At 43.9% G+C, this 25,313-nt stretch overlaps 2 protein-coding genes across 5 annotated transcripts; both read right to left on the bottom strand.

The window, feature by feature from the left end:
* Positions 1 to 85: 85 nt before the first annotated feature.
* ITIH4 (inter-alpha-trypsin inhibitor heavy chain family member 4) lies at positions 86 to 16,985 on the bottom strand. 4 transcript variants are annotated; one of them, XM_027640367.1, is made up of 23 exons: positions 16,877 to 16,985; positions 15,442 to 15,602; positions 15,101 to 15,205; positions 14,145 to 14,307; positions 13,930 to 14,040; positions 13,726 to 13,854; positions 12,751 to 12,867; positions 12,042 to 12,210; positions 10,944 to 11,060; positions 9,268 to 9,449; positions 8,211 to 8,393; positions 7,558 to 7,697; positions 6,775 to 6,929; positions 6,246 to 6,276; positions 5,887 to 5,945; positions 5,368 to 5,400; positions 4,896 to 4,946; positions 4,551 to 4,589; positions 3,953 to 4,066; positions 3,171 to 3,345; positions 1,603 to 1,757; positions 749 to 851; positions 86 to 421 (listed from the first exon to the last, which is right to left on the bottom strand). In XM_027640367.1, the coding sequence occupies exons 1-23, from the start codon at positions 16,943 to 16,945 to the stop codon at positions 346 to 348; spliced, it is 2,637 nt and encodes an 878-aa protein (XP_027496168.1). In that variant the 5' UTR covers positions 16,946 to 16,985; the 3' UTR covers positions 86 to 345. The 4 variants fall into 4 exon arrangements, with proteins under 4 accessions (XP_027496168.1, XP_027496169.1, XP_027496170.1 ...); XM_027640368.1 differs by lacking the exon at positions 4,896 to 4,946; XM_027640369.1 differs by lacking the exon at positions 5,887 to 5,945 and having other exon boundaries at positions 5,368 to 5,402.
* Positions 16,986 to 20,091: 3,106 nt separating this feature from the next.
* On the bottom strand, positions 20,092 to 24,263 carry MUSTN1 (musculoskeletal, embryonic nuclear protein 1). Its single transcript, XM_027640288.1, has 3 exons — positions 24,031 to 24,263; positions 21,156 to 21,276; positions 20,092 to 20,441 (listed from the first exon to the last, which is right to left on the bottom strand). The coding sequence occupies exons 1-3, from the start codon at positions 24,037 to 24,039 to the stop codon at positions 20,335 to 20,337; spliced, it is 237 nt and encodes a 78-aa protein (XP_027496089.1). The 5' UTR covers positions 24,040 to 24,263; the 3' UTR covers positions 20,092 to 20,334.
* Positions 24,264 to 25,313: the final 1,050 nt, after the last annotated feature.

Raw genomic sequence — 25,313 nt, 5'->3', positions numbered from 1 at the left:
TTGCATGACTCATTTGTTGGCTTGGATGATGTTGCCACTGATTTTTATTTGGAAACCTAAGTCCATGTGTCCACATCAAACTGTGAGCTGATAATGTTGATTTTATTTAGTGCATTCACAGAAATCTTCAACAACAATGGATTAGAAACCATTTTCAAACAGAAAACAAGCAGGCACAGTCTTATCTTGCCAGTAAAATTGTTTCAAGGTAAAATATTTGTGTTATATATTTTACTATGTATATGGTAACAATAAGGCTTTAACTGAGTGGTTTTCTTTATGAAAGTATCAAAAATACATGGAAGAGCATCATCTGCATAGTTTTCTTTCCCAGAAAATTTTTTCCTAGGGAGTTAGATCTATTGACCAGCAGGAAACGGGCCCACGGGCTGACTCAAGCCTGTAATCTTTCTTGTACATCCTGAAACAAAATCAAAACAAGAAGAACTGTGATAACAGACTCAAAGGGCAGGCCCAGAATTGCCCTGACGTGTGCAGATGGCACCAGGAGTCAGAGCTGCACCCAGGATATGATTATTCCCCCCATGAAACAGGAGCCTTGGGCCCTGTAGCATCACTTAACAAGCAACAAATTCAGGCTGTTAAGGAAAAATTCAAGGGCAAGTTATTTACACCAAAGAGGTGTGTTCATACAGACACACACTCCCCCAGTTTCATTTCTTTTGATCTCCTGTGTTTCCTGACAAAACATATCTCAAAGCACACACCCCCCCCCCACGTGTGTTACCTGGAAACTTTGTGCTCAGATCCAGACACCATTAGGAGTCTTTCATCAGCTCTCTGGTTGCTGTTGGAGTTATCCCTAAATTGTGCTTTTGAATAAAATTGACCTAAGCAGCAACAGACACACAAATTATTTAAAAACACAACATTACTGGTCATTCAACCCAAATGGCAGCTCTAACTCCAGGAAAGCAGCTCTTCATCTCAGAAAACAAACAAATGAAAGCTCCCTTAGCAAGTTAAGAAGATTCCTGTGTTTCAGCCATGATCTCCTGTTATCCCTAACGCTCTCCACAGGGAGGCTCAGCCTTGCTCTGATGGGTTTTCACAATTATTTTTTTGTGGTTTTGGGAGATGCAACCTCTCCATTTCCAAAGTTTCTGAAACAACTTCAGCTTTAGTCCCATCAGGATTTTTGGAGCCGAGACATTCAGGATCAGCTGGTTTCCATTTTCTAACCATGATTGTTTGCAATTTTACATCTGTTATTTGTGCTCTGTTACTTGACATCAAATGAATTTGCTGCATAAATCATTGTCATTCCACAGCACTGGTGAGGTTAAGCCCAACTATTACTTAAGTCTTATTTTAACAACTCCTAAACCCATAATGGGCTCTTTAGGGTTGTGCCACTGGTGAGTAGAAAAGCACTGTGTTGTGTTTGCAGGGTCAGGCCTCCCCTCCTCGCAGAGCAGGGTCTGCATTGCTGGACAGTGAAAGTTACATGTCCAAAAAGAATAAATTAAATGTGAAGTTTCTCAAGAACACCCTGAAACAAACCCCCCACTATATTCTCATTTCAGGAGCTTAGTTACAAGACCATCCTTCTGTACCCCATACATCTGTAACAACACATACCCAGAGCTCCACTGACTTTGTCAGAAAAATGGTTGGTGTCCAAGAAATACAGCCCAAGGAAAACATCTGGGAACTTGACAAGGGAAATTTTCACTGTGACTGTGTCAGGCAGTGATGCTGTAAAGCTTCTTTCCTTTTCAACCGAGACTCTAAGACTGGGAAGTAAATTGTGACAGTATTTCAAATAAGAACATGAAGAAAGAATATGTATTTAACTAACTGATATTAATTAATCAAAATAATTTAAGGTTTGCCTTTTGTCTCTTTGCAATTGCATTTTTCATGATCTGTTGGTGGCTATTTTTAAGCTAGGAAACACTGAGTAGTGTATCTTTTCTTTCTGTGCTGCACAACAGGTCTTGCAAACACACCAGCAGTGAAGAACCTTTTGCTGATGAATACAGCTTATTATCCATAATGACATGAAACGCTTGGATGGGGGGGGGAAAAAAAGAATATTTTCTCATCATTTTAATGAGGAAAAAAGGTAGACTAGATAAAATAATTCAGGCTAATTAATGAGCAAATCAAATACTTTTTGCTTGGCTATTCCACAAGTTTTTTCAGCCCTTGCCTTTCTTCTGACCCATTGATGTTATTGTGACCCCAGGTGGGCTTGCAGAACACAACTGTCACTGTCACTTGGGGCCCCCAAGTGCTGCTGTTCACAGTGCTGTGGGTGCCAGGGCTCGGCTGCTGGTTTGAAGCAGGAGGATCATTCTGCTTGGCAGACAAATTACACAGGGGTGTAAATCCAGCATGTTCTTGGCTCTGTTTGGACTACAAAAGTAATTGAAAGCAGTTGTTGTAGGACTTGTTATTGTCTAGCACTGCCTGTAAGGGAGGAGCACTCTGTGTCCTGTCTGCCCCAGGCCAGCCATGGATTCTTGGGGGTATTTATTCCAGCAATATAAAAAAGCTGGTGGAATCAGCTACACTCAGCTCTTCCTTGTGGTAGCAAAGGATCCTGCTCTAATTAGTCTGACAGATAAAGTCTACTTTTAAAGTGCCCCTTTTCCAACAGCAGGCATTTAGGTACAGACAGCTATTCCAACACTTTATGCCTTCCCATAAAAAAGTGTCGGCCACCCAGATGGGAGTTATTGCTAAAACTGAGGAGAAAGAGAACTCCAGCCTGTGTGGAGCCAACTGCTGCATAAAAGGGACAGTAAATGTCAAAGCCATCACTTCGCAGTGCTCGCTCTGCTGCTGGAGGGACACAAAGTACCTCGTGGTGGCACCAGGGCTGCCACACATCGCTGGGGGTCCTTTCCTTTGGGAGATACAGGCATGTTCTGCCCCTGATGTTGAAGCAGAAAAGCAGGCTGGTGGTGCAGTTGTTTTGTTTCTCTTCACACAGGCATGGAGAATTAAAATCATACCTATTTTGTTCTCCATATTTGAAATGGGGTATTATGAATGTACCCTGCTGCTGCTCACACTGAAATACTCACTGGATAAGAACATTTGGAAGCACTCACTTCAGGTAAATGGCAAAGTGGAGGCCTGAATGAACAAAACTCTGACACATTTTCAAGCTTAGGAAAGAACAGAGTGACGTTTCTTACCCCTGGATGGTGGAGGTGGCTGACTCTGTCCACGGCAGCCGAGTGTTCTCATTATTGTGGCTGACAACGATCCCATCGGTGGAGACGTGGATTTGCACGGGGGGATTCACATAGTTAATTCTAAACTCCACAAACTGATTTGTTCCATCTCCAAGTTTCCCCATCACAGTGAGTCCTTTAATACCATTAATACAGATTTTTCAGGTGACTGTGCTTTTAAGGTGCAAGTGATCTTAATGAAACTGCTGCAGTTTTGTTGCTGAAACCACTTCAGCGTCTCAAATCTACTTTTGTGAGGCACAGTACCCATGGATTTCATACCCCAAGGTTGGTAGGATCATCAAAGCCTGTTTAACCCTGTGTTACCACCTCCTACATGGAGGTGTCTGTTCCATTATCAGAATAGGTGCCTGGGGCTGTGGCTCCTCTGAGTACAGAACCACAGAAAAACTGCCAGAGCACCTTTCTGTCACCACACAGGGTTGGGGTTTGGTCCTCCAAAGCCTCCAAGGACTGGGCAGCAGAAATCTCTAAAGACCATAGATGTGACACCAGGAGGAGGTGACCCACAACCAGACCTGTGAGAAGTGCCCTCAGCTGTTGCAACATTAATATTGCCTAATAGAAAGGCAAAAATTAACCACAGCCCCTCTGGTCAGTGCAAGGCACCAGGTATGATATGGTCCTTCATGAAACGGGGTTATTTCCAAAGGCACCAACTGCTCTCACAGACCAAGTGACTCTCCTTGTCCTTGGTGTTGGGGGTAACCTGGCTCACTCACCTTGCTCTGGATCTGACAGCAGGTGGACAGAGGGTTGCAGTTTTCCATCAATATTTAAACAGATTGTTTCACTTGGTTTGGCTAATTCCAGAAGAAATTGTGGATGTTCTTCGACTGAAAAGACAGAAGAACAGTATCAGCATACAACAAAAAATCTAGCCTGTGCCCTTTGGATAGGCACAGCAAAAATACTTAATAAATTTATACCTAAGATATTAGTTATGCCTTTTAGAATAGATTATTAAAACCACAATAATAATTATTGGAAACCACATCCAGACACAGCACCTTGAAATGAATGAAATCAATAGATTTTTAAATTTAGAGTTTACTCAGGACAATGAGCCCTTAAAAAAGCTGAGGCTGAAGATCTGTTGTATTGCATTTCTCTTGGTGGTTATGTCCTTGAGCCAGAGAAGCTTTCTCCTGGGATATGGAGATATTTTCTACTTAAGTGGAAAGAACCAGCTAAGGTTTGCAAGGAGAGAGAAAAGGTTTTCATGGAGTTGATGCAGTTAGAAAAAACACTGCTGTATGGAAAAGTGTACATTACAGTTACATTAATAATTGAAATGGGACTAGGATGTGTATCACTTACCCAGAGTTTGTACTCTCGCTCCGCCCATTAGCCTGGAAACTGAAACACTTAAAATTAGTAAGAAGAGTTCAATGAAACATTTTTCTCTGAGTCAGCTAATTAACCAGGAAGAACGCTGTGACAGAAGCCTTTTTAGGAGAGCTCTGCGCTAATTTCTACAGAAAGCTTTGCTTAAAACAAGGTGAAAAAAGCCCAACGTCCCGTGCCTGTTTCTCTCAGGATGGGCCGTGCCACGGGGACCGCTCAGCCGGGGCTGTGGGAGGGTTTGGAGCTGAGCTTCCAGGGCTGCCGAACCCCTCACAGCCACCCCGGCTCCTCCCGCCCACGCCGTGAGCCATTCATTACCTCCTGAAAACAGCTTCCGGCTGCTGCCAGCTTGGACATCAGCCCACCGACCTGAAATAAAAAGTTTTTCCAATGTTTTGTTGGTTTGGGGTCATGCCTTGCATCTCCCTCCTCACCCTTTGCAACAGGGAATCCCTCCTGCTCCTTGCCCACTGGTATTTTTGGATACCCCAGGACTGGTATATGACACCCATTTCCTTCAGCTTACTGATATATACTTTCCCCAATCATTCACATTTATTTTCAGGAGGTGTAGTAACTTTTTATTTCTGAAAAGGGATCAAGATTGTTTTCAGAAGTTTATAGTTCATTATAAAATATCTGTGGACTGAAATACATCTAGTAAAAACTAAATTGTAAATCAAGTGGGCATTCCCAATCAAAATGTATTTATTAAAGCAATGTAGCTATGACCCTACATATGAAATGAACTTTATAGAATTATTCCAAATAAAAACAGAGGAACACTTACCAGGAGCTGATCCAGTCCTCATTCTAGAATAAGCTGGAGAAAGAAAAGAGGGTATCTGTGATTTATTCATGATTGTCTCACATACCTCACAGGAGTGTTTCGAAGGTCCAGTCTGTAACTCTGTCTTCCTTTCCCACAGTGCCCTCGAGCAGCTGTGCCTGTCTGACCATCACACCAACACAGGGCTTGGCAGCAGCTACAGGAACAGGAGGTGCTGCAGAGATGCCCCAAACTCTTCTCCTCTTGCAGCCAGAGGGAGCTTTGAGGGAAGGGCAGCCCCGAGCCCTGTGTGCCCCCTGAGCAGGGCAGGACAGTCACTGGGCTGTGCTCCTGGTCAGGGACTGTTCTGCTGCTAAACTCCCTGGCACCACTTTGAAAGAGGCAACCTCCAGAGAACAGGGCAGCATTGTGGTTCCCTCAATACACTTCTGTGAAATGTAGAGCAAAACTAAGGCTCTTCACCTATAAAATTAATAATCAAATAAATACTACCTCCTGAAAGAGAGGGGGAAATAATACCTAAATCATCCTCAGAAGGCATTCCAAGAAGTCCGAAGGTGGATTTCTTGAGAGGTGCTTCACACATGGTAGGAGGAAGCAGAAAGCATCATTAACACCATTCACTTGAAGAACTACTTTTCCTCAAGAGCAAAGACAGTTTTGGCCTTTGAGACTTTCTGAAGGGAATACTTTCTCCCTTGGACCATGTCATCCACCCAAACCCTGCCAGAGACCGTGGCAGGCTTTGCTTATGTTTTGCTTCACACATTTTTCCAGATCTCAGATACTTCCCTCTGTAGAACAAATAACTGTTTGTTTTTTCTTTAGAGACTGTTATGGAAATATGCTACTGGAAAAGAAGAAAACACTTACCCCCCCCTACTAGACGATTGCTGGGCTTCTCATTATCTAAGGGAAGGAAGAGGGACAGATCGGTGTAATAAAGTCTACACTAAATGACTTTACCCATGTGCAAAACAGCAAACTGAGACAAGGTGGTGCTGGGCTTTAGGTGATGAGCTTTTTTTGTGTTAAAGGATGGGGAGAGAGTGCATCTGCAAGACTCCTGGAGAGGCCATGCTTCCACCCACATTCATTTTTTAGCTACAGAGAAAAGTGTGGAACCCCTTTGCATTGGCAGGAATGTAATAGTAACAACTACCAAATTACCTTTGGTTAATATTTAAACAAATTATTTTCCATTTCAACAGTAGTACCCGTTCCACCACTTCACCTTTCCAATAAAATCCAGTATGTTTTGTTTCGAAAGGAAGCCAATCCCTGAACTCCTGCCTCTGATGTGCCCCATTACTGTGCCACATCACTATCAAATGAACCTAAATGGAGGCCAACAACAAGTCAAGAGCAGCAGCCCGTTTCAGGGGGGCTGTTTGATGCCCCATTTACCAGCTTCAGTGGGTTTGTTTGCCAGCTCTCCCTGCTGCTGGTCAGCGGGTTTGGTGACCACCATGGAAGTGAGAGGTGTAACAAAGCTGTACTGCAGAGACAGCTCCAGAGCTTGTGCCTCCAGGGCCTTCTGGTCCTCTTCTGGGGCTGAAATACTAAAGTCTGTGTTAATGATGAAGAAATAACACGTAGAGAATATAAACAAGTCATCTACAGATTCCTTTACATATTAGCTGTGTCTTGGCAGATACTTTTTATTATTGAAGGGTCAGCAGTTTGATTGGGATAACCCAGCTGTTCACATGCTTGAAATTATGGAGGAGCTTAGTCCTTTGCAACACTGGAGCCTGTGTGTTGTTCAGATTCATAAAAATAACAGATACAAGATCCATGTATGTCTTATGGACATACACATTGTTCTTTTCACTAGCTATTGCCATTTCCTTGTCTACAGACAGTATTTCTGTATGTGTAACAACAGCTCAACACAATCCATACAATTAAAATCTATTTCATGGTAATGTCATGAAGAATATTTTACACTATGTTTTTATATGTGAATATTTATATATACACATTTAATGATCCAGTGCTATCATAAACTGAAAGACACCTCATACTCATCATACAGTAATGCAGTATTCTCCCAGTATCCCATGTTTTTGATACTACCTGGAGAAATATTCCTGTTTCTTCATGTTTTCTGATCATATACCTTGTGAATAAGGAGTTTATGTTGTAAGAAGTTAGAAGTTTGTTACATGAAACATTAAAATAACTTACACTTTTTCCAGAAGCTGTTGGATGGTTAGGTAAGCCCACAGTCTCTCTATGAAATTCCCAAAGATGTATCTTTGATCTTGGAATATTTGCTCCTTCTCCTTGACATTTGCTTCTTCCTTAAGAGTCAAGTCACTAGTGTGCTGAGGTGGGAGAAAACTGACCATCAAAAGAACAGTTCCAGGCTTTGCTTCTAGTAACATTATTAGACTTAAAGGGACATCTTTCTGTACCAAAGTGCCCTTTTTGTCCTTCAATTTTTTCCTTTCCCATTGGAAAATGCAACTCCAGACTACCAAAGAAGCGTGTTGAAAAAAGAGGGTAATGAAATTGCTCTGCTTCAACACTTTTGAGATGAATAATTGAGATTTCCTACTTCACTGTAACAGTACAGACCGAAAAATGCTTGAAAGGCCAAAATATTATGGATTCAGGACTAAAATTGCTGTTTGCTAATTTGTGAATATCCTTCAAGTTTTTCTCTTGTAGCACGTTCAGGAAGAGGAAATTGTTTGAATTCTCACATGATTCCTAAAATGGGAAAACAGCTGAATGCCCAAACATGTACTGCACACAAAACACTTCTGGAAGTCTCCTATTGGGCCACAATAGACAGAAGGAAGGGGTATTTTTCACAATTAGTAAACAATACTTACTGACTGAGCTTTAATTTCTACTGGCAAAAGATCCAGCTCATTCCTAATTTTTCCAGACACTACAATTTCTGATCCTTCAAAAAACAGCGTGAAATTGTTCTTGGTTAATCCCTCAATGGCATTTTCTGGATACTGCATTTCAATTTTCATTAATATTGGTGTAGCCACCTCTTGATAAAAGCCCTAAAGAGAAGCAGAGAGAGAGAGAACACACACAAATGACTGTAAAATAATGCAAAGCAATATGATGAATGTCTAAAACACCTTTAAAAAGCTTTTTCTTCAGTAGTGCAGGACTATTGTAAACTTAGAAAAAAAAATTGATGTTTCTTCCTGAAGTTCAGCACACTTTCTCCAGCCAGGCTGGCCATGCCAGATCAGCTGTCTTCCCCATGGAAATTCAAGTACCCAGGAAGCTTCCTCATTATCACCATCTCAACCCAGCTGGGTATTTTGCTTTAGCCCCTTTTCACACCTGATTTTTAAAAGCTTGACAAAATTAATATTTCTCTTTCTGGGCTGGGGCTGGCATTACACAAATTCAGCCTCTGCACAGCCATTCAAAACAGGTGGAATTGGCTTCCCAAAAGAAAAGAGAATGTCCCAAAAGTTATAACCCCTCTCCAGATGGACAGGGAAGACCCAGACTGATGGAACTGCACAGTTTCTCTGTAGGTGCCTCAGGTTGCCTGTTGAATTTGAGGGAAACCATAACAAGCAGCTTTCAGGGCTGGTACTTCAAGTGATTTGAAATCAAACCCAAGAACAGAAGTTCTTCCACCATCACTTCCCCTGGACTATTTGTCTTTTTGCAGAAGTGCAGAAATGGGTGAGTTTCCTGGTTTGCCTGAATGCAGCTGATTTGAGGAGAATTTCTACTTTGAGTCACAGTTAGGGTACAAACCCTCAGATCAAAGTAGCCTTCCTTCCTGCCCAAAATTAACAGGTAAAGTTAAACCCAACATTTCATCCCAGAAAAATCTATGGTTTTGCTGCAAGGACTAGCCATAAGCTGTAGCTGATAGATGGTTTTTCTGGCATACTCCTTGCTCCTGACCTGGAGCTGCAAGGCTGCATCAGCATTTTCATATATACGACGTGCTATTCCCCCATTGCTTAGGGCCATTTTCTCCAGGAATTTATAACTGACATCAAACCCAAAGCCAAGGCAGAAAAGAGCATATTTCCCATTGATTGCTTTCTGAATGTTTTCTTGAATCTCTTCCACATTTGTCTCACCTGTAATCAAAACAAAAAAACATATCATTGTTGGTTTGGGCTTTTTCAAGTATCAAAAGACAGCAGCAGGTTTAATGGGAAATTCTGCCTGAAGGTTTTAAAACTATTTCAGAATAAAATAGTAGAAAGACACAGGACAGAATACTGTTAAATGAATTGGAGATGAAAGCACCACTCTGCATATTGAGTGCCAGAACATGATTCTTCCCCTTAATGATTTTTACTAACTTCTACTGATGTCATCATGGCTAAGTGCAAAATGATTTACAAGATTACAGCATCCAGAGGAGGATTTTAGGACAGAAGGGATACATGCTACAAGTTAACAATGCGAGGGGTAGATTTGTGGGGAAGACAAGTACCATTCATAAAAATTATGTGTGGCAGTTCAGAGAAGAAGGATTGGTTAATGGTGCAATTCCAACAAACTGCCAATAAGCTCAGCCATGCTTCTCTCCCAGCCCCTTTGGTGACAGAGGGAAAAGGTTTTCACACAATCATCTTATCCCATTTGAAGAGCTGCCAATGGCCATGTATGGAGAGCTTCTCCATCAGTGTTTCCAGGCAGGAACTGTCACTGCCTGTAGCAATATCGTGGGAGCAGATCAGATTTTTCCCTTTCAGCTGCTTTGCCAAGGAAGGCTGTGTGTGCAACAACACCAGGTACTCCACCCCAGCCTGATTTCTAACAACTGCTGGATGTGCAAGGCACTCAGGAATATTGGAGGCTCACTGTGGCTGTGCTGAGTAGGCAGCACTGGGAACTGAATTTTATTTAAAAACCCAGACAAATAAACCAACCCCAAAGCAGAATGGCTCACACAATCCAAAAGGCAGACTGATCTTATTAGAGGGCTTGCAGTTGGATTAATATTGCTGGCCTTGGAGAGATGCTGGTGCCACAAAACACTTTGACAAGCCCCTGTTCAGCACAAGGGATGTTTGTGCCATTGCACTGGGAGTTGCTGCTTATTTCACCCAATATTTCTAACTCAATCCTCTGTTTTGTGCTGTCACAGTTGATCACTAGTTAAGACATGGAAAAGAATACAAAACAGGAAACACCTTGAAAATATCTCAAGCTTGGGGCAAGGAGGGTGAAGAAACAATAAATCAATACCTCCCAAATGGGACTGTATACAGTACATGCAAAATATCCATGTTTTCTCTCTAGGTATTTTTCTTTCATATTTCAGCTGTGCCTGGAGGATCTCCAAAACTTCCCTCGAGTTTATAAGCTGGGAAGCCAGTGGTATTCAGCAAAACAATTCCCAGCTAAAGGACAAGCAGTCATGGGCAGGAAGGCTCTGCCATCACTCCTTACACCCCATGGCAGAGCCCTCTCACAATTTTCCTCTCCAGATCCAGCAGTAGTTAAGACTGAGTATTCCAAAGCTCTTCTGAAACACAGGCTAAGTCCATCAACACCTGGGATGCAAGTGTAAAAGACAAAAAAATGCAGGGGAGAGAGGACTGAGGGCAGTATTTACTCACCAGAAGTGGGCTGGCCATCTGTCAGCAGGATAACCATGGAGACACTGCGCTCTGGCAGGTTCTCGGCTTTATCCAGCGCACCCACAGCAGTCAGCAGGGCACCATTGATATCTGTGCCTGCAAAGAGAAGGCAGGAATCACTCACCTAAACTGGATAATCACCCGGAGAAACTGGTGCACTTCATTTACAGAGCTGTTTAAAGTTTTCTGCAGGAAGCAAAATCCTTCCGAGAGACGAGGATTTAGGGGCTGGGCCTACTGGGCTTAACTGTGGTGTGTTATATTGCAGTGGCAATGCCAGGGTGTTCTTTTGGGGAGCATTTTCCACACATATGTCATGGGAAATATAAACATGCCTAGAGCCTTTAAAAAGGGCTTAAATAAACACCCTGTCATCTGTTAATCTACATTTAAGAAAAGTTTCCCTGCCTTCTTTGAGAAGTCAGAGAAAAGAGCTGGGCACGGGTGGGTTTATTGGTGTTAGTGCCCAGGGGAAGAAAAACTCTGTTAATACCAACAGTGTAATAGTGCAGGAGACAGAGCCCCAGAGAGGTGCTTAAAACTAAACAGTAACACCAGGCACACTGCCTGATGCAACAGTTGAAATGCCACATGCCTATTTTGCCTGTTTTGTTTCTGTGGTGTGGCTTACAAGGGAGTGTAACTGTGGATGTGGTTTTGTTTTGGGGTTTTTTTGTTTTGCTTTGTTTTTGTTTACAATGGGATCCCATATATTAAAAAAATCAACAAACTGCTGTCAAATGTTGAGTGAATTGCCATTTCTCTGTAGAAAAAAAATGTGCTGTCAGGGTTACAGTTATCTCTGCGATAAAAATTTGAAATAAAACTTCGTGGCTTGTATGGTTCATAGATTTGATGCAACCACCTCTTTATATGCATATATATATAATAATATAATCATTAGTCCATCCACTCTCAGCCTTTTTCTCCCACTCATTGCTTATAAATATTAAAACTGTCTGACTTGCTTTGTAAGCACTGATTTTATCTCAGGGGCACCGTATAACTAATAAACCCAATGATTTTCTCAGCAATTCATTCTGTTGGGAACATATTTGTGGTTCCAAGCAGGTTTACCTCCCCGGGCAAACAGAGTCTGCACAAAAGCAGCAGCACTGGCCACGTTCTCCTCGGTGGCTGGCAGCAGAGAGCTCTTCCACTCCTCCACTCTGTTGCTGAAGGTGATAAAGCTGAAATGATCCTCAGGCCGGAGGTCTTGCAAAATCTTCAACAGGGCATCCCTTGTCTGTTCCAAGGAGAAAACAATCACTTTGGTTATTCCGACTTCTCTGCCAGAACTGGGATTGGAACTCCAGTGTGATAAGGGGAGGTTCTCTACAGTGTTATTCCAGATGCAGCTCAATGCCTTTATTAAATCTTAATGGTATTTTTTAGGCTGAAACCATCAGAAATGGTCAATTCACTTACAGACACAGAAAAATCATCTATGAGGGCTGTAGGGGGCTTGTCTGCTCTCTAACAGAGCTACACAGGTAAAACAGAAAAACGAGTTCTTTAACCTCATTGAATAAAAATTAGAAGCAAAATATTCTGCAAAGATGGAGACAGAAGATACTCTGCCCTAATGTTTGGTACCCACAAGACTAGCTGTGTCAGACAAACTTCAATCTGTGCATATGTGTTTTCAAGCACTTCTGTAAGTCTGAACATTTTGCTGTGCACAAAACCAGCGTGTGTTTCAAAAGAGAAATTCCCAGTCAGTTCCATGGAAGGCTGGTGTGTGTGCCCCTGGTGCAAGCAGAGGTCATGCTTTGAGGGAAGTTACCTGTTCGATTTTCCTGCCTGCCATGGAGCCACTTCGGTCTATAACAAAGATGACATTTTTGGGAAACACTGGCATTTCACTGGGTGCAAAGTAATGCACAAAGTACCCGTTGACAATCTGAAACACAGAATGTGAGATTACATCTGAAGAAATAAATATTGCATCTTAAACATTCTGGCATAGCAAGAAGACAGGAGGGGGAGGATCATGCTCAGTGTTCTGCTCTTCTTGATAAGCACAAATCAAAGAACTTAAATTAAAGAAATTGAAATGTATCTCCTAGCTGGAAGCAAGACTGTCTGTAGAGAGCAAATTACAAGAGAGCAGCATACAAACATATATCAGACACCTCAGTGCCATGTCTGTGATATATCCATATTATCACTGTATATCACCTTAGCTCTTTATCGTGCCTATGAGCACATATCTGCTCACTGACTGTGGCTTCCATCTTTTAGCACATCCCTGCATACTTCAGTACTTAAATGGTATGGAAACCACTGTACTTTATTCCCTAGAATATGCATCGGTCCATAAATATTTGTTAAGCTCCTGCTGTCTTTAGTTATGCCTCAGTTATCACAAAAACCACAAGAAAACCAAGTATTCATAGTTATATAAATCACAGTCCTCAAAACTCCATTTACAAGAAGCCACAAATACACCTTAGATCAGCCAAAACAGTAATAAAAAAAAATGTAAAGAGACATCTATGAAGTACCAATATAGATTTGGTATTGAAAAAAAATTTGAAAGATTGCTTTTCTTGGGTGATCCATTCTTGCAACATGTCCAGTGTCTCTGGGGATTTACTGAGTATCCCTTAGCTCCTGCTGACCCTGGATTAATGGAAGGTGCTTTTCCTCTCATTCTTGGTGTTTCAAAGCAAATGTTGCTGTTTTGCTGATTGCACTTCACATTCAGACCTATCTATGATCTGAAAGCATTCTTATTTCTATTTCTTTTTTTTTTTACCTGTATATCACCCGCAGTGGCTTCTCTCTTAACATCATAACGCACAACAAAATCACCGTTGAGGAGAGTTTCATCGAGTTCAGGGTTTACCTTCTGCTGATCTATAGTTGGCTTAAACAAAATACGAGCCTGCAAAGCAATCAGAAGAAAAGTTTTAAAGCAATGCTACTGACAGCTGGCAACACCTGGCAGCTGCTGCCTCACCTTGGTTTCGTTCTGCACTTTGGTGAGGGCCTCAGTTAACTCGTTTGTCATGAAGGTGCTGTCTGTCTCCAGGAAGCGAATGCCCTGGGGCTCGAAGATGTGCACGTCCATCTGAGGGCAGAGAAGGATCCAGCATCAGCCTCTCAGAGGGAACACAGCCATGCCCCAAACCCGCAGCACTGCCCCCTGCCCAGCCCTCACCAGGACAAGCTCACCTGGTAGTGCTTCACCAGCTGCTTCGGCCGCACCTTGATGAGCAGCTCGAACTTGCCCAGCTGCCGCTTCAGCAGCTCCTCGTACGTCAGCTCGAAGGTGACTTTGCTGGCGGCCGCGATGCTGACGGACACGTGGAACAGCTCCAGCTTTCTGTCTCTGATCCTGGGGGTGGAGAACAGGGATTTACCTCCTGCAGGGAAAGTTTCCTTGTGGTGGCCGGAGTTTGTGAAACGTGCGAAATAATGGCCAGGGGGCCACATGGGATGAATAAAAAAAGAGTAGCAGTAAATCCTGTTCATCATAGAGAAGATTTTTTGCACTGCAGTCACTGTTATAGACATCACATACATTACACTAATGTGCCATGGGTGCAAGCTGAGAAATGGAGCAGAAACCCCTGCATGCCTCAGACTGGGATCAAGCAGAGCTGTGTCTGAATACCTGGGAAGCACAGATTAAATGTACCCTGAAACTGTGATATCCACTCAAGTGCCATGGTCCTCTGGGTTTGTGGGGAAGCGGACTCAACACTGAGCATCATCCCAGCATGGGAAGGTGCTCTTGCATGACAGAGAGCCAGGTTGGTTGGATCTCTGAGAAACCTGCTCTAGTGAAAGGTGTCCCTGTCCATGGCAGGGTCTAGAACAAGTGGGTCTTTAAGGTCCCTTCCAACAAATTATTCTATGACAGCAAGTTCCATGGAAATGCTAAATGGTGATACTTCCCACTGGAGCCCATTGCAGGACCAGATATAAATCATATTTATATGGATATATATCTATATGTGAAAAAAAATAAATATACACACACACTGTCCCTCCCACCAAGAACCCAAGACTGATTTCCACATTTGCCCCCACTGGGAGGTGACTGGCTCCAGGGTTCAACCTGCCCCCAGCCAAACGAGGAGCCAAGGAAGAGTGTTGGAGCAGCCTTACACAGAATGGCAACGTACTTGACAAGGCCAGCGCTCTGCCCGCGTGAGACTGCGGTGTCATATTCCTTCTGAGCAGCAGCTTTCTCCTTTATTACTCCTGGGTATACTTTACCATCGATGGACCTGTTTGGTTTCCATAAAAATTTAATTAATATCAGAAAGTACGCGCTGGGGAAAGAAACTCAACAGAAGTTTCTTTGTGGCTGTACTTTGTGGCCCTCGGGGCATGAGCAGGGGGTGCTGTTTGGGTCCCACGTCCCTCCCCACCCAGGAGGATGTCAGGAGCCACCAACACAGTGCAACCCTTCTCCAGCCCCCAGAGCTGCCTCCTTCACACCACAGGTGAGAGTTGGGCCTACATGGAGAAGTTGGTGATGAAGGCTGTCCTGGGTAACTCCACTTCAAAGGTGGCCTCTCGGGACTCATTGGCTCTGTTGACAATCCTGCTGGTGATGACGGTGTGAGCAAATCGTGACGTGACCTTGCAGTCCACATGGAGGCTGTAGATTTCAATAGCAGGCTGGAAAAGAGTAAACAGGGTGAAACAGAAACACTCTGGTTTTGATCTTAAGCAGTCCTTACCTGGGTGATGTTGTTGGGAAAGTCTGATGAAGGAATGAACTGTTAGAAAGTCTGGCTGGAAGGGGGGAGAGGATTGTCCATGACCAGTCTGGCCATCTGCTTATTCACATCTCTGCAACCACAACCACTGCCCCGTGCAAAATCTGCAGCTACCTCTGTGCATTGTTGTCCCACATAAGGTCCTGGTAAGCCTTTTTCTGTGGTTTTCTCTCCTCAGGGTACAGCAAAGCAGCTACGGCATCACCCCAATACATCACCCAAGATAAATCTCAGGAAGATCAGAAGCCTCTTTAAGCATTTGACCCGTGGGACAGGCCCTGCTTTTTGAATGACTATTTACTTACTCTCTCAGCTGTTGACTTTGCTGTCTGTTTTCCACCTTATGTCCTATACAACACTTAGCAGGTTTGACACCCCACATGGGCCTCCAACCCTTCACTGGTTGCACAAGCAGAGAGGGCCTTTAATAGCAGCCAGTGGCCTCTTCTCAGTTATGGCACTGGCCAAAATTCAAAACTTTACCCCAGCTAAATATGGCCATTCCACACAAAGCTGTGACCACAGCTCTGGGCTCGGGCATCAGGGCAGGAGGTGCCACAGCCAGCGCTGGGTGAGTGATGGATGGCTGCTCCTGTTTTCAATACATGTGGCCAGGGTGTGCCCTATCTCCTGATGCTTCTGGCAATCCAGGACAATGGGATAAAACCCCAAAATATTCATTGAGAGAACAATGTCCTGATCCCAGCAGTTCAGGTACCTGCCCCTGCCCAGGCACCCAGAGATGGTACAAAACACAGTTTGTCTCTCCAGACAGTGCAAGTAACTGTCTACTCTTCTCTTTACCATTCCATATAAATTATTAAACACCTGTCAGAAACCTCCTGGCACTGCAACAGTCCTTATTTGGTCCTGTGTCAAGCTCCAAACTTCATCTGGTGGCCAAGGCAAAGCCACTGATCGCTCAAATTTGATATCTTACATCCCTGAGAAAGAGCATGATCAGACACATCTGCAAATGCCTCCTGCCACGTTTGTACTGTAACAGCCCAACAACCAACCAGAAAGGTCTTAAAAGGACACAAAGCTCTGAAATCCCAACCCAATCCACCCAAGGCTCCCCAAGTGGTGGTTACCAGAGGAGTTACCTGGCCAGCTACTGCAATACCACCAGATCAGCAAATGAGATATTGATAATAAAAATAGAGCAAATACCTTCTGAGCTTCTGCTAATACTATGAGTGAGGAAAAGACCAGCAATGCAAGCAATGTTCTCTGCTCCATTTTGGAAAAAACAAATTTTCAAATGAAATCTCTATTTGTCTTAATCAGTTAATGAGTAACTTGTAGTCGGGAATATCATGTAGACTTTGAAGAAACTTAATATTTACCTGTCAAACATAAGTAAAACTCAGACTTGGTTAACGCTTCTTTTTCCAACAGATCTTTGCTATTAAACATTATAATTTTAGTGTTCCATAACAGAAAGTTAAGAAATCCTTGTGTTTCCTTTTTGAACTTAGATCTCACCATGTCCTGTGAAATCCCACAGGCAGATGAACTGGTCTGTGCAGCAAGATGCAGGAATCTCTACCATATTCCTCAGCAATAATTTGAAAGAGAACATCCTTAACATTATCTCAAGCAGCACTTCAGAGATTTGGAGACTGCCAGGAGATGCAACATGCAAACCAGATTTTACAGCTGATGGCTTCTTCAACCTTTGTACCTCCCTGCCCAGCTGGCCCATGAGAGGTACAGAGCAGCACTTGTGAAACATCCCTTTTGGCTGCCTTTGACAAGCCATGATCTTTGGTAGGTGGTGCCATTCATTGTCCTAAAATAACACAAAAATCCTGTGGAAATACAAGCATCTGTGTTTGCTTCATGGCTATTTTACAGACAAAGTGTCCAGATGGAGAGCCAGCTTCTGGTGGCCTTGGATTTGTGAGGAGACACTAATGCAGGGCTCGATAATTTATCACTCACCCAGTTCACTATAATGTGCTGAGCACACCCTGGCCTTACAAGGCTTGTGCTTTAAATAACTCTTTTAAAAAGTAAATTTCATTTCTCCCAGGCAGGCTGTTTATACTACTGGCAAATTCTGTAGTCTTTATAGCAGGACATGTAAATATATATATATATTTTAAGAGAAAAAATTAAACTGTTATACATTTGATTAACTTGTACAACTTGTGTAATGCTTTAATCCCTTAAAATATACAGGATTATACACTTAGTGGCCTAAGAGGTGCAAGAGCCAAAGCTTTAGCTTTAATTAAGTGGATCTGTCATTAGTTTTCTAATGCCCATGTGTAAAATCCCATGGATGTTAAAGAGCTGCTTTCACTGCACACTTTTAGGCTGGATGGTCAGCTCTGCCCCACTCCCGGGTGCCTGGGGCAGGCCAGCACCTGGGAATCCTGTGAAATCCCTTCCACATCCCTCTGGGGCCTGCTGAAGCACCTGCAGGAAGATCCTCAGGTTCAGCCCTGTCCCCAAGTGGAGCACCAAGCCCTGTTTCAGTACAAACCCTGCCACAGCCATCCCTGCTGGGTCCAGTGCCGCTGCTGCTGGGACACTGGGCACAGTCCTGCAGCTCCCACTGCTTCTCACTCTGAAGAATGAACATGCTGTGAAACGACTCCAGGTCATCCCAGAGGAAGCATCTGAACTCACCATCACAACAGGAGGTACTTTTGAGTGCAAAGTTATCTGAAACTCAAACCCTGGGGCTTTGTTCAGACACTCCTCTATCTATTTTCCGTGATGTCCCAGGTCCATTGTCACACTTTCCATGATTGGACTGATAAGATTTACAAGGATGAAGAAAAAATTGATAAAAAATTTCTCCAGGCAGCTTTCTATTTGTCCCTCTCCCCTACAACTATCTACTGTCCTGCAGCAGCAGCCAGTATTTTTTCCAGGAGCAAACCTGGAGACAGGGGAGGATTCCTGTGATCCATACAGGAGAGCACAGACCTTGCTGTCCCAAATGGGGAGTGACTTTGCCCCAGGAATATGGTTTTACCTCCAGTGTGTATCTTTTAGATGAGATCCACCTTAAAAGACAGAAAAACTATAAGAGATGCCCAGTCCTGAGAATTTCCTGTCCCACTGGGAAGCATCACAAGTGATTGAACCTGATGACATTGTGAAAATAAAGCTGTTAGCTAAATCCCAAGTTTCTGGCAGGTGACTTACTTTGCTCCTCTGTTGCATTTGTGCTGCAAGTCTGTGGGACACGAGGTTTCTGTGCTTTGCTAAATTGGCAGCAACATCTCTGAAACAGAGTCAGAAGTACAGCATCCCCCTCTCCTGCCACCCCACTTCCAAATATGCAATAGTCAGTCCCTTGTATCACACAAAAGAAAGCAACATTTTGCCCCACTCGTCCTTCTCCATCATTCTTATAGCTATTGAACAAGCTCCTGCCAACTTCTCATGGTAGATTAATTAAGAAGGGTTTGTTAAACCCATTGCAGGGGCAGCTCCAGTGTTATCAAGGTGAGAACTCTTTTCCACCATGACATTTTTCACGCTCTGGAAGGATCTTTCTCAGGGGAAAAGGCTGTGCCAGGGTACTTGTGAGGAGCCCAGGCTCCATGGAGAAATCCTGTCCAGCAAAACGAGGAGGCAAAGGCTAGGCTGCAAATGATAATCCTTGAAAGTGAAGAATATGGGGTAAGGCAACGCACCAGCAATATCGTTAAGGAAGCTTTCCCCTTAAATCCAAAGGATTTTGCTGCTGCCTCACATGAGCTCTGCTCTGCAGCCTCTCTGGGAGCTGTGTGGGCATCATCATGTTTTATCTGTCAAGTGTTTGGGGCACAAAAGGCAAATATAATTTTTCATGGTGCACAGAGACATTTGACATCACTTTTACCTCTTTATCACATCCAGCCTGTGTAAAATTAAAGTAAGTCCCTAAATAAACATGTCACCTACCTTATTGTCCCTGGATGGGCTGCAGGAGGATGCTCCATGTTGGACCACAAAGATCCAGCTGAGAGGAAACACTCCAGGTTTTGGGGAAAGCAGATTTGATGTTTAATGCAGCAAATCAAGAAATAAACAGCATTGGAAAAAAAACAGCTCCCAGTCAGGGCGGGCCAGCAGCTGTACAGGGAGAGTCGGTGGGGCGGGACATGGCAGCTGAGTCTGTCGCCATATTTCTCACTCAATCCTGTGGGACATGAGGAAAAAGCCACTGGGAAATGGGCTTAAATCCCTCCTTTGGTGCTGGTGCACTCTGAGGGTGCAGCATCTGCCCTCCCAGCAGAGCTGCATGAGGGGAAATCATGGCAGTGCTGCCCTGAGGGGTGTGAGGGGGGAGACGTGAGGGAAGGTCATGAGGGGGAACCCCTGAGGGGACAGCCAGAATTAATCCGAGTCTAAACCGAAATGAGTCACCACAGTGTGCCAAGGTGTGTCCAACAACCTTTTTTTATTAAACCATTGTAGCAAACACCATCCAACACATAGAAAGAAAGCATGTAATAAAAATGAACGTGGAAGTTTTATCCTTTGACTTGTGCATAATCCCTCCTTAATGACTTACAGTGGAAAATAGCTGCTTGAATCTACAGTGACTCTAGGGGGGAGTAAGGGACAGAAGTTTGGGAAAATGTTACAACAATCATCTGGGTGAGACACATCCAGGTCTGCTGTCAGCCAAAGACGCTCTTGGCTGGCTCATCCTTTGGTTTCTCAAAGACCGTTTCAGTCCCTGTCCGAGCCCGGCTGAACACGGAAGGTGCTGCAGAGCCCATTTGTTCTTGGAAAAGAAAACCAGGAGAGACAATCAGTGAAGTAGCACCCAAATTTGGTGAGTGAAACTAGTGCTCCTGGAGTACATACATACATATTTGATAAATACTTCATCTGTCCATCAATTCCCCAAACCTTAAAGCACAGCGTTCCCACCCCGAGCACAGTGCAGCTGACAGCACCTGTAGGTCACTACCACTGACTGGCCCCAAATCCCTGCAGATGCTTTAGAAATTAGGGAACTACTCAGGTCCAGGCTTTTATGCTGAAAAAGGGTTAAAATTCATCATTTTTCCCTATACTAGTGGTAGAAAAGCAATACAAAGCCAGAGCACCAGGGGTGTTCTGTGCAAGCAGCCACTCTCTTCTATCTCCCCTCCTGCCCTTTATTCCTCCCAATTTCTGCAGAATCTCAAACACATCAAATTCATCAAATTGAGAGGCCAGAAATCCCCTAACCCATGGACCAGGCCTCTGATCCTCAACTTGAGCAGTCACTAACATTGATGATAGCCCCAGGGCTTGGTTTGGCTCTCCTTCCCCTTTCATCCAGACAAGGATAACAGCACCACCAAGCAGAGCCCAGTTGGTTCCTGATGGACCCCAAATCCCTGTCCAGCCGGGCCCTGTGGTGAGCACACTGCAGGCTGCTGTTCCAGTGGTGACTCTGTCACTTGTCTTTGTCTTACTTTGCTTAATAATTTCCATCCCAGAGACTTACCACACTGCCTCATCACTTGGTAGGTTTTGGATTTAATTTCCTGGTTTTTGGCAAGGTTTCCTCTGGCTCCTTTGAGGTCTTCTTCCTTCACTGGAGGACGCTTCTTTTTCACAGGCGCTGGCTAAGAAACAAACACGTTGTCCAGACATCAGTATTTTGGGTTTGAAGCACAGGGAACAAAGCTGCCTTAACCCAAATGCTACAACACACAGAGGTGCTAACACAATATTCCACCAATTTCAATTCTGAGCCTACACACTCAGCTAGTCCAGGGCTTTGCATAACCAAAATTTCACTGCTCTTCCCAAAACCTGTTATCATTTTGCTGTTCTGAAACTGTCTTCTGATTGCACAGCCTTTGAAAGAGCAGTGGATTGTTTAATTAAAAAAAAATTTGTTTTTATTCTTATATTTTTTCTGTCCAGCCCTGCTTGATAATTCTGCAAGTACTGATTAGTAATTCAAGAATCTGTCCACTATTTGGGAAGGAAAAAACACTTCATTACTAAATTGGGCTTGTGCCTCAGTCTACTCACTACTTCTTCAGGAAACTGGTCAGAGAGATTATGAAGCCAGACTTGATTTAGTTGGAATAAACACTTGACCCATCATAGTTATCATATTAAATTTAGGGAACAAAAGTATCTGAGCTCTCAACAGGGCTGTCTACAAGCATGTACTGAACACATCTGAAACACTGGGCTCAGAATCCAAAGAAGGAGAAGGAAATCTAATAGAGAAACAGATGCATCATCAGGTGGTGCGCTGCAATGGCCAAGTACTAATCTGTTTACAGTTTATCCTGTTAGAAGAAAATTTGGATAACGCTGCTTCACATCAGCCTATCTCTATCTTTAATTAGCACTCCACAGTCAGACACAACTTCACTCAGCAGCAGGCAGCACCACCAGCATTCCCCCTTTGGTTTACTATTTCATGGACAGATTTCCAAGGTCCCACCCAGCAGCCCTCATGGCAGGAGGCAGGGACACTGGGATATGATTAAAAAGAACAGAAGACCCACACACTCCAACTGGAACAGGTCTGCACACTGAACCATCAACTAAAACTTCTCTGACATACACAGGGTTTCTGATATTTGGGTTCTGGCAGTGGTGGAGCCCGCTCAGGCATTTCCAGGCACCGACTGTGAGGCTAAAAAGGGTTGTGGAGAAAAACAAATCCCTCAAGACCTACAAATCGCTGGAGTAGGGAGTATCAGGGAGTGTGCACAGCCAGTGCATGCCTGCCTGGATCTTGATCGGGTGGGCTGGCTCCACGGGGGCCTTTGGCATGTTTTCTACTGGCTGTAAATTCCCGGGAGCGCTCAGAATAGCTCACTGTCAATCCCATTTGTGTGTGGTGTGGGAAACAAAACATGCACGGGATCTCTGGGGAAAACACTCCACCAGTAGCTAAGGCAAGTGAGGGGAAAGGGTGGTAGCAAAGCCTCCAAAATCCACAACAGCTGATGGTCAGTTAGCAGAGTAACCAAATATCCCACAGCCAGGGTTTCACTTTTTCCTCTGTAATGACAATCAGCATGTGATGGGAACAGTCCTTCACATCCATGGCACGGTCCACAGGCAACCAAAGCCCCTTGTTGTGTTAACAGAAATGGGAAACATGCAAAGATCCTTCACCCATTACTGGCAAGAGACAGTAACTGTGAGGCTTCTTCTCACTGGGACAGAATTCTTGGGGACAATGAGGAAAGGCAGCTCTTGAGAAGCACCAAGATACAGCCAGGCCGAGCAGAGCTGTTAAATTTCACCCAGTTATTTTAAGATAAACCCTCCCATGCTTTGATCATAGGATTTTCCAGCAGGACAGTTGCTGTGGATTAGTTGGCCCCCAGCTGAAGAGCAAAGCTGCTGCACAGAGGTTATGGTGAGCCCTGGCCAGCAGCTGCCAGGGTCACAGCCCCACCACTGCTAATTGCTCCCAGAATTTGTGAGCAGGGTTTGCCAGGAGCCATTCCCAGCTGGCACAGGAGTGCAGCCTGTGCTTTATCTCCTCCTGTCACAAGTCAAAAAGTGCTGGTTTACAAGACACATGACTGGTTTTTAAGTCCCTTTTACTTTGGAATAAAGAAAATCAGCTGAACTGAGTCACTCTATGTGGTTGAAGAACTGTCCTCCCCTACTCTCCCTGTGTTCCTACTCTCCATCCCACCCATCCTATAAAACTCTCATGCTGGGGAGAGCTCTGCCAGGCACACACAGCTTGCATTGTAACGTAACATTTACGTGAAAACCTCAACATTTCTGAACTAATTTTGAGAGCACTTTGAAAGCCTGATTATTGGGGAATGCAGTAAAGACAAACCATTAGTTACAAAATGAACATAAAAGCGTCTAATACAAAATTTCAGTCTTGAATACTTTATCCTAACAGTTATAATTTTCAGTCACACACTCTTTTCCTCCATGTTACCACATCAAGCTTTACACACTTCAGTATAGCCACCTCCTTTCAAAACTACTGTCAGAATTTTTAACCATTGTCTAAGAAAGCGTGTTGAAAAGGCACAGATTCCCCCCCTCCTGTGAAACATCCCCAAACCAGAAGAGGGGAAATGTTTTTTTCCCTTCCTACAGAAATAAAAATGTTTAAGGTAAACCATAACATTTTAAAACTAAATCAATGAAGCACGTAGAGGGCAGCTGCTTTCCTTCTTCATCAAATAATCCCTCCTAACACTGTACTTGTTAAAACTGCATCAGTGCAATCACACAAGTCACAGAAACTCCGAACTCACTGGTTAACAAGAGGAACTCGCTAACAAATTCTTCCAAGCAAAGCATCCGAACCAGTGACAGGTTTGCCAGGGCCCCTGCTCCGAGGACAGCCAGTGGCACAGCTCTGCCCGTACCTGTGACATAACTGCGGTGCTCCCTCGCCCCAAATCCCTCCGAGGTGCTTTCCCGGCTTTGATTAAATCCAGCCCGTGAGCTCTGCGAGCGCCTGTTGTTTTCCTGGACTTATATAGAGCATCCAACGTGAAGTCATGAGCTGGGTCATCTTCCCAAAGCAGAGCCCGGGATGATTGGGGTTGAGGGAGGCTGTTGTTGTTGCTGGAAGGTTTATTCCTGGCGATGACTCGGGCGTGCAGCACTCCGGGAGCCGGGCTGACGGGAGCAGACAGCTGTGGCAGCGGGATGTGGGGAAGCCCAGTCCGCTACGGGAGCGGCTTCCCTGGGAGCCCGATAGGGCTCTATTTATAACTTTAAAAGGCAAAACTTTGTTATGGACACAAAACTGACTCTGACTCCTCTTGGGGGAGCGAGGAGAAGGTAAAAAAGAGAGTATTTCTTTCCCAGCATAAAAAAAATAAGCATTCTCTAAAGATTATATAAACCCAATGTCCGAAGCATAACATTGTGCCCTGGATTGCTTTTGCACAGGATCTTTAGCAGAAGAGTATTTTGTGTGTTTTGGAGAGTTAATAAACTGGTTTTATTAACTAGTTTTAACTGGTTTTACCCTTACAGTTCTATCGCTCATCTTACACAACTGAGGGTAAAATCACTTTCTACTTCCAGCACTATTAGTAAGTGTAACCATTTCACCCATCATCTGTACAGGAACACCTTACTCAGACACGGATAAACTCGGTGTTCCCCACTGCACATGCTGACAGGGGTAAAACCCTTCCCAGAACTTTTAATGTTTTTCTCTAAACAATATTTAAATTAAATTAAAGAAAAAAAAACATCTCTAAGCATGATTTCTGTTTTTCATTAGTGGGAGAGGATTGGGTGGGGAATTATTTTCCTTTTTTTTTTTTTTTGCATCATGCAAAAAAATCAGCTTTTATGACAGCACTCAACACAAAGAACCAGGACTCCAGCCAGGTGGGTTAATGTGAAAAGGCAGTTGTGGCAGAGCTCCAAACATCTTCTCCTAGAGAGACTGATGATTGATTGTTGCAGTGGTAGGAACCTGCCCTGGCCTTTCTTTGAGCTCTGCCCATGTTTTGTTTAGGCTACAGAAAAAAAGAATGGGAGGTCAAATAAAATTGGTATTTTCCATTATGAGAACATGACATCAAACACAGCTCTAGTGTTGTGTGATTGGGATTGTGGGATTTGTTGGCTGTGAATTAACCCCCCAGGCCCATTCTGCCTTTCAGCTGCACTCCTTCTAAGCCTCAGA

Source organism: Corapipo altera, unplaced genomic scaffold (genome assembly GCF_003945725.1).
Source record: "Corapipo altera isolate COAL_440 unplaced genomic scaffold, ASM394572v1 55, whole genome shotgun sequence".
NCBI classification, from domain to species: Eukaryota; Metazoa; Chordata; class Aves; order Passeriformes; family Pipridae; genus Corapipo; species Corapipo altera.
This window is presented reverse-complemented; position numbering and strand designations above follow the sequence as displayed.

Bases quoted from the DNA above. Each gene is read 5' to 3' on its own strand.
- MUSTN1 (XM_027640288.1), bottom strand. The intron at 20,442-21,155 runs GTAAGTCTCTGG...TTCTTTTCCAAG, and splicing joins CCAAGTGATGAGGCAGTGTG to AACAAATGGGCTCTGCAGCA.
- ITIH4 (XM_027640367.1), bottom strand. From the start codon at position 16,945: ATGGAGCAGAGAACATTGCTTGCATTGCTGGTCTTTTCCTCACTCATA. The intron at 6,930-7,557 runs GTAAGTTATTTT...CACAGACTTTAG, and splicing joins CAACAGCTTCTGGAAAAAGT to TATTTCAGCCCCAGAAGAGG. The intron at 4,067-4,550 runs GTAAGTGATACA...CTGTCTTTTCAG, and splicing joins AGCGAGAGTACAAACTCTGG to TCGAAGAACATCCACAATTT.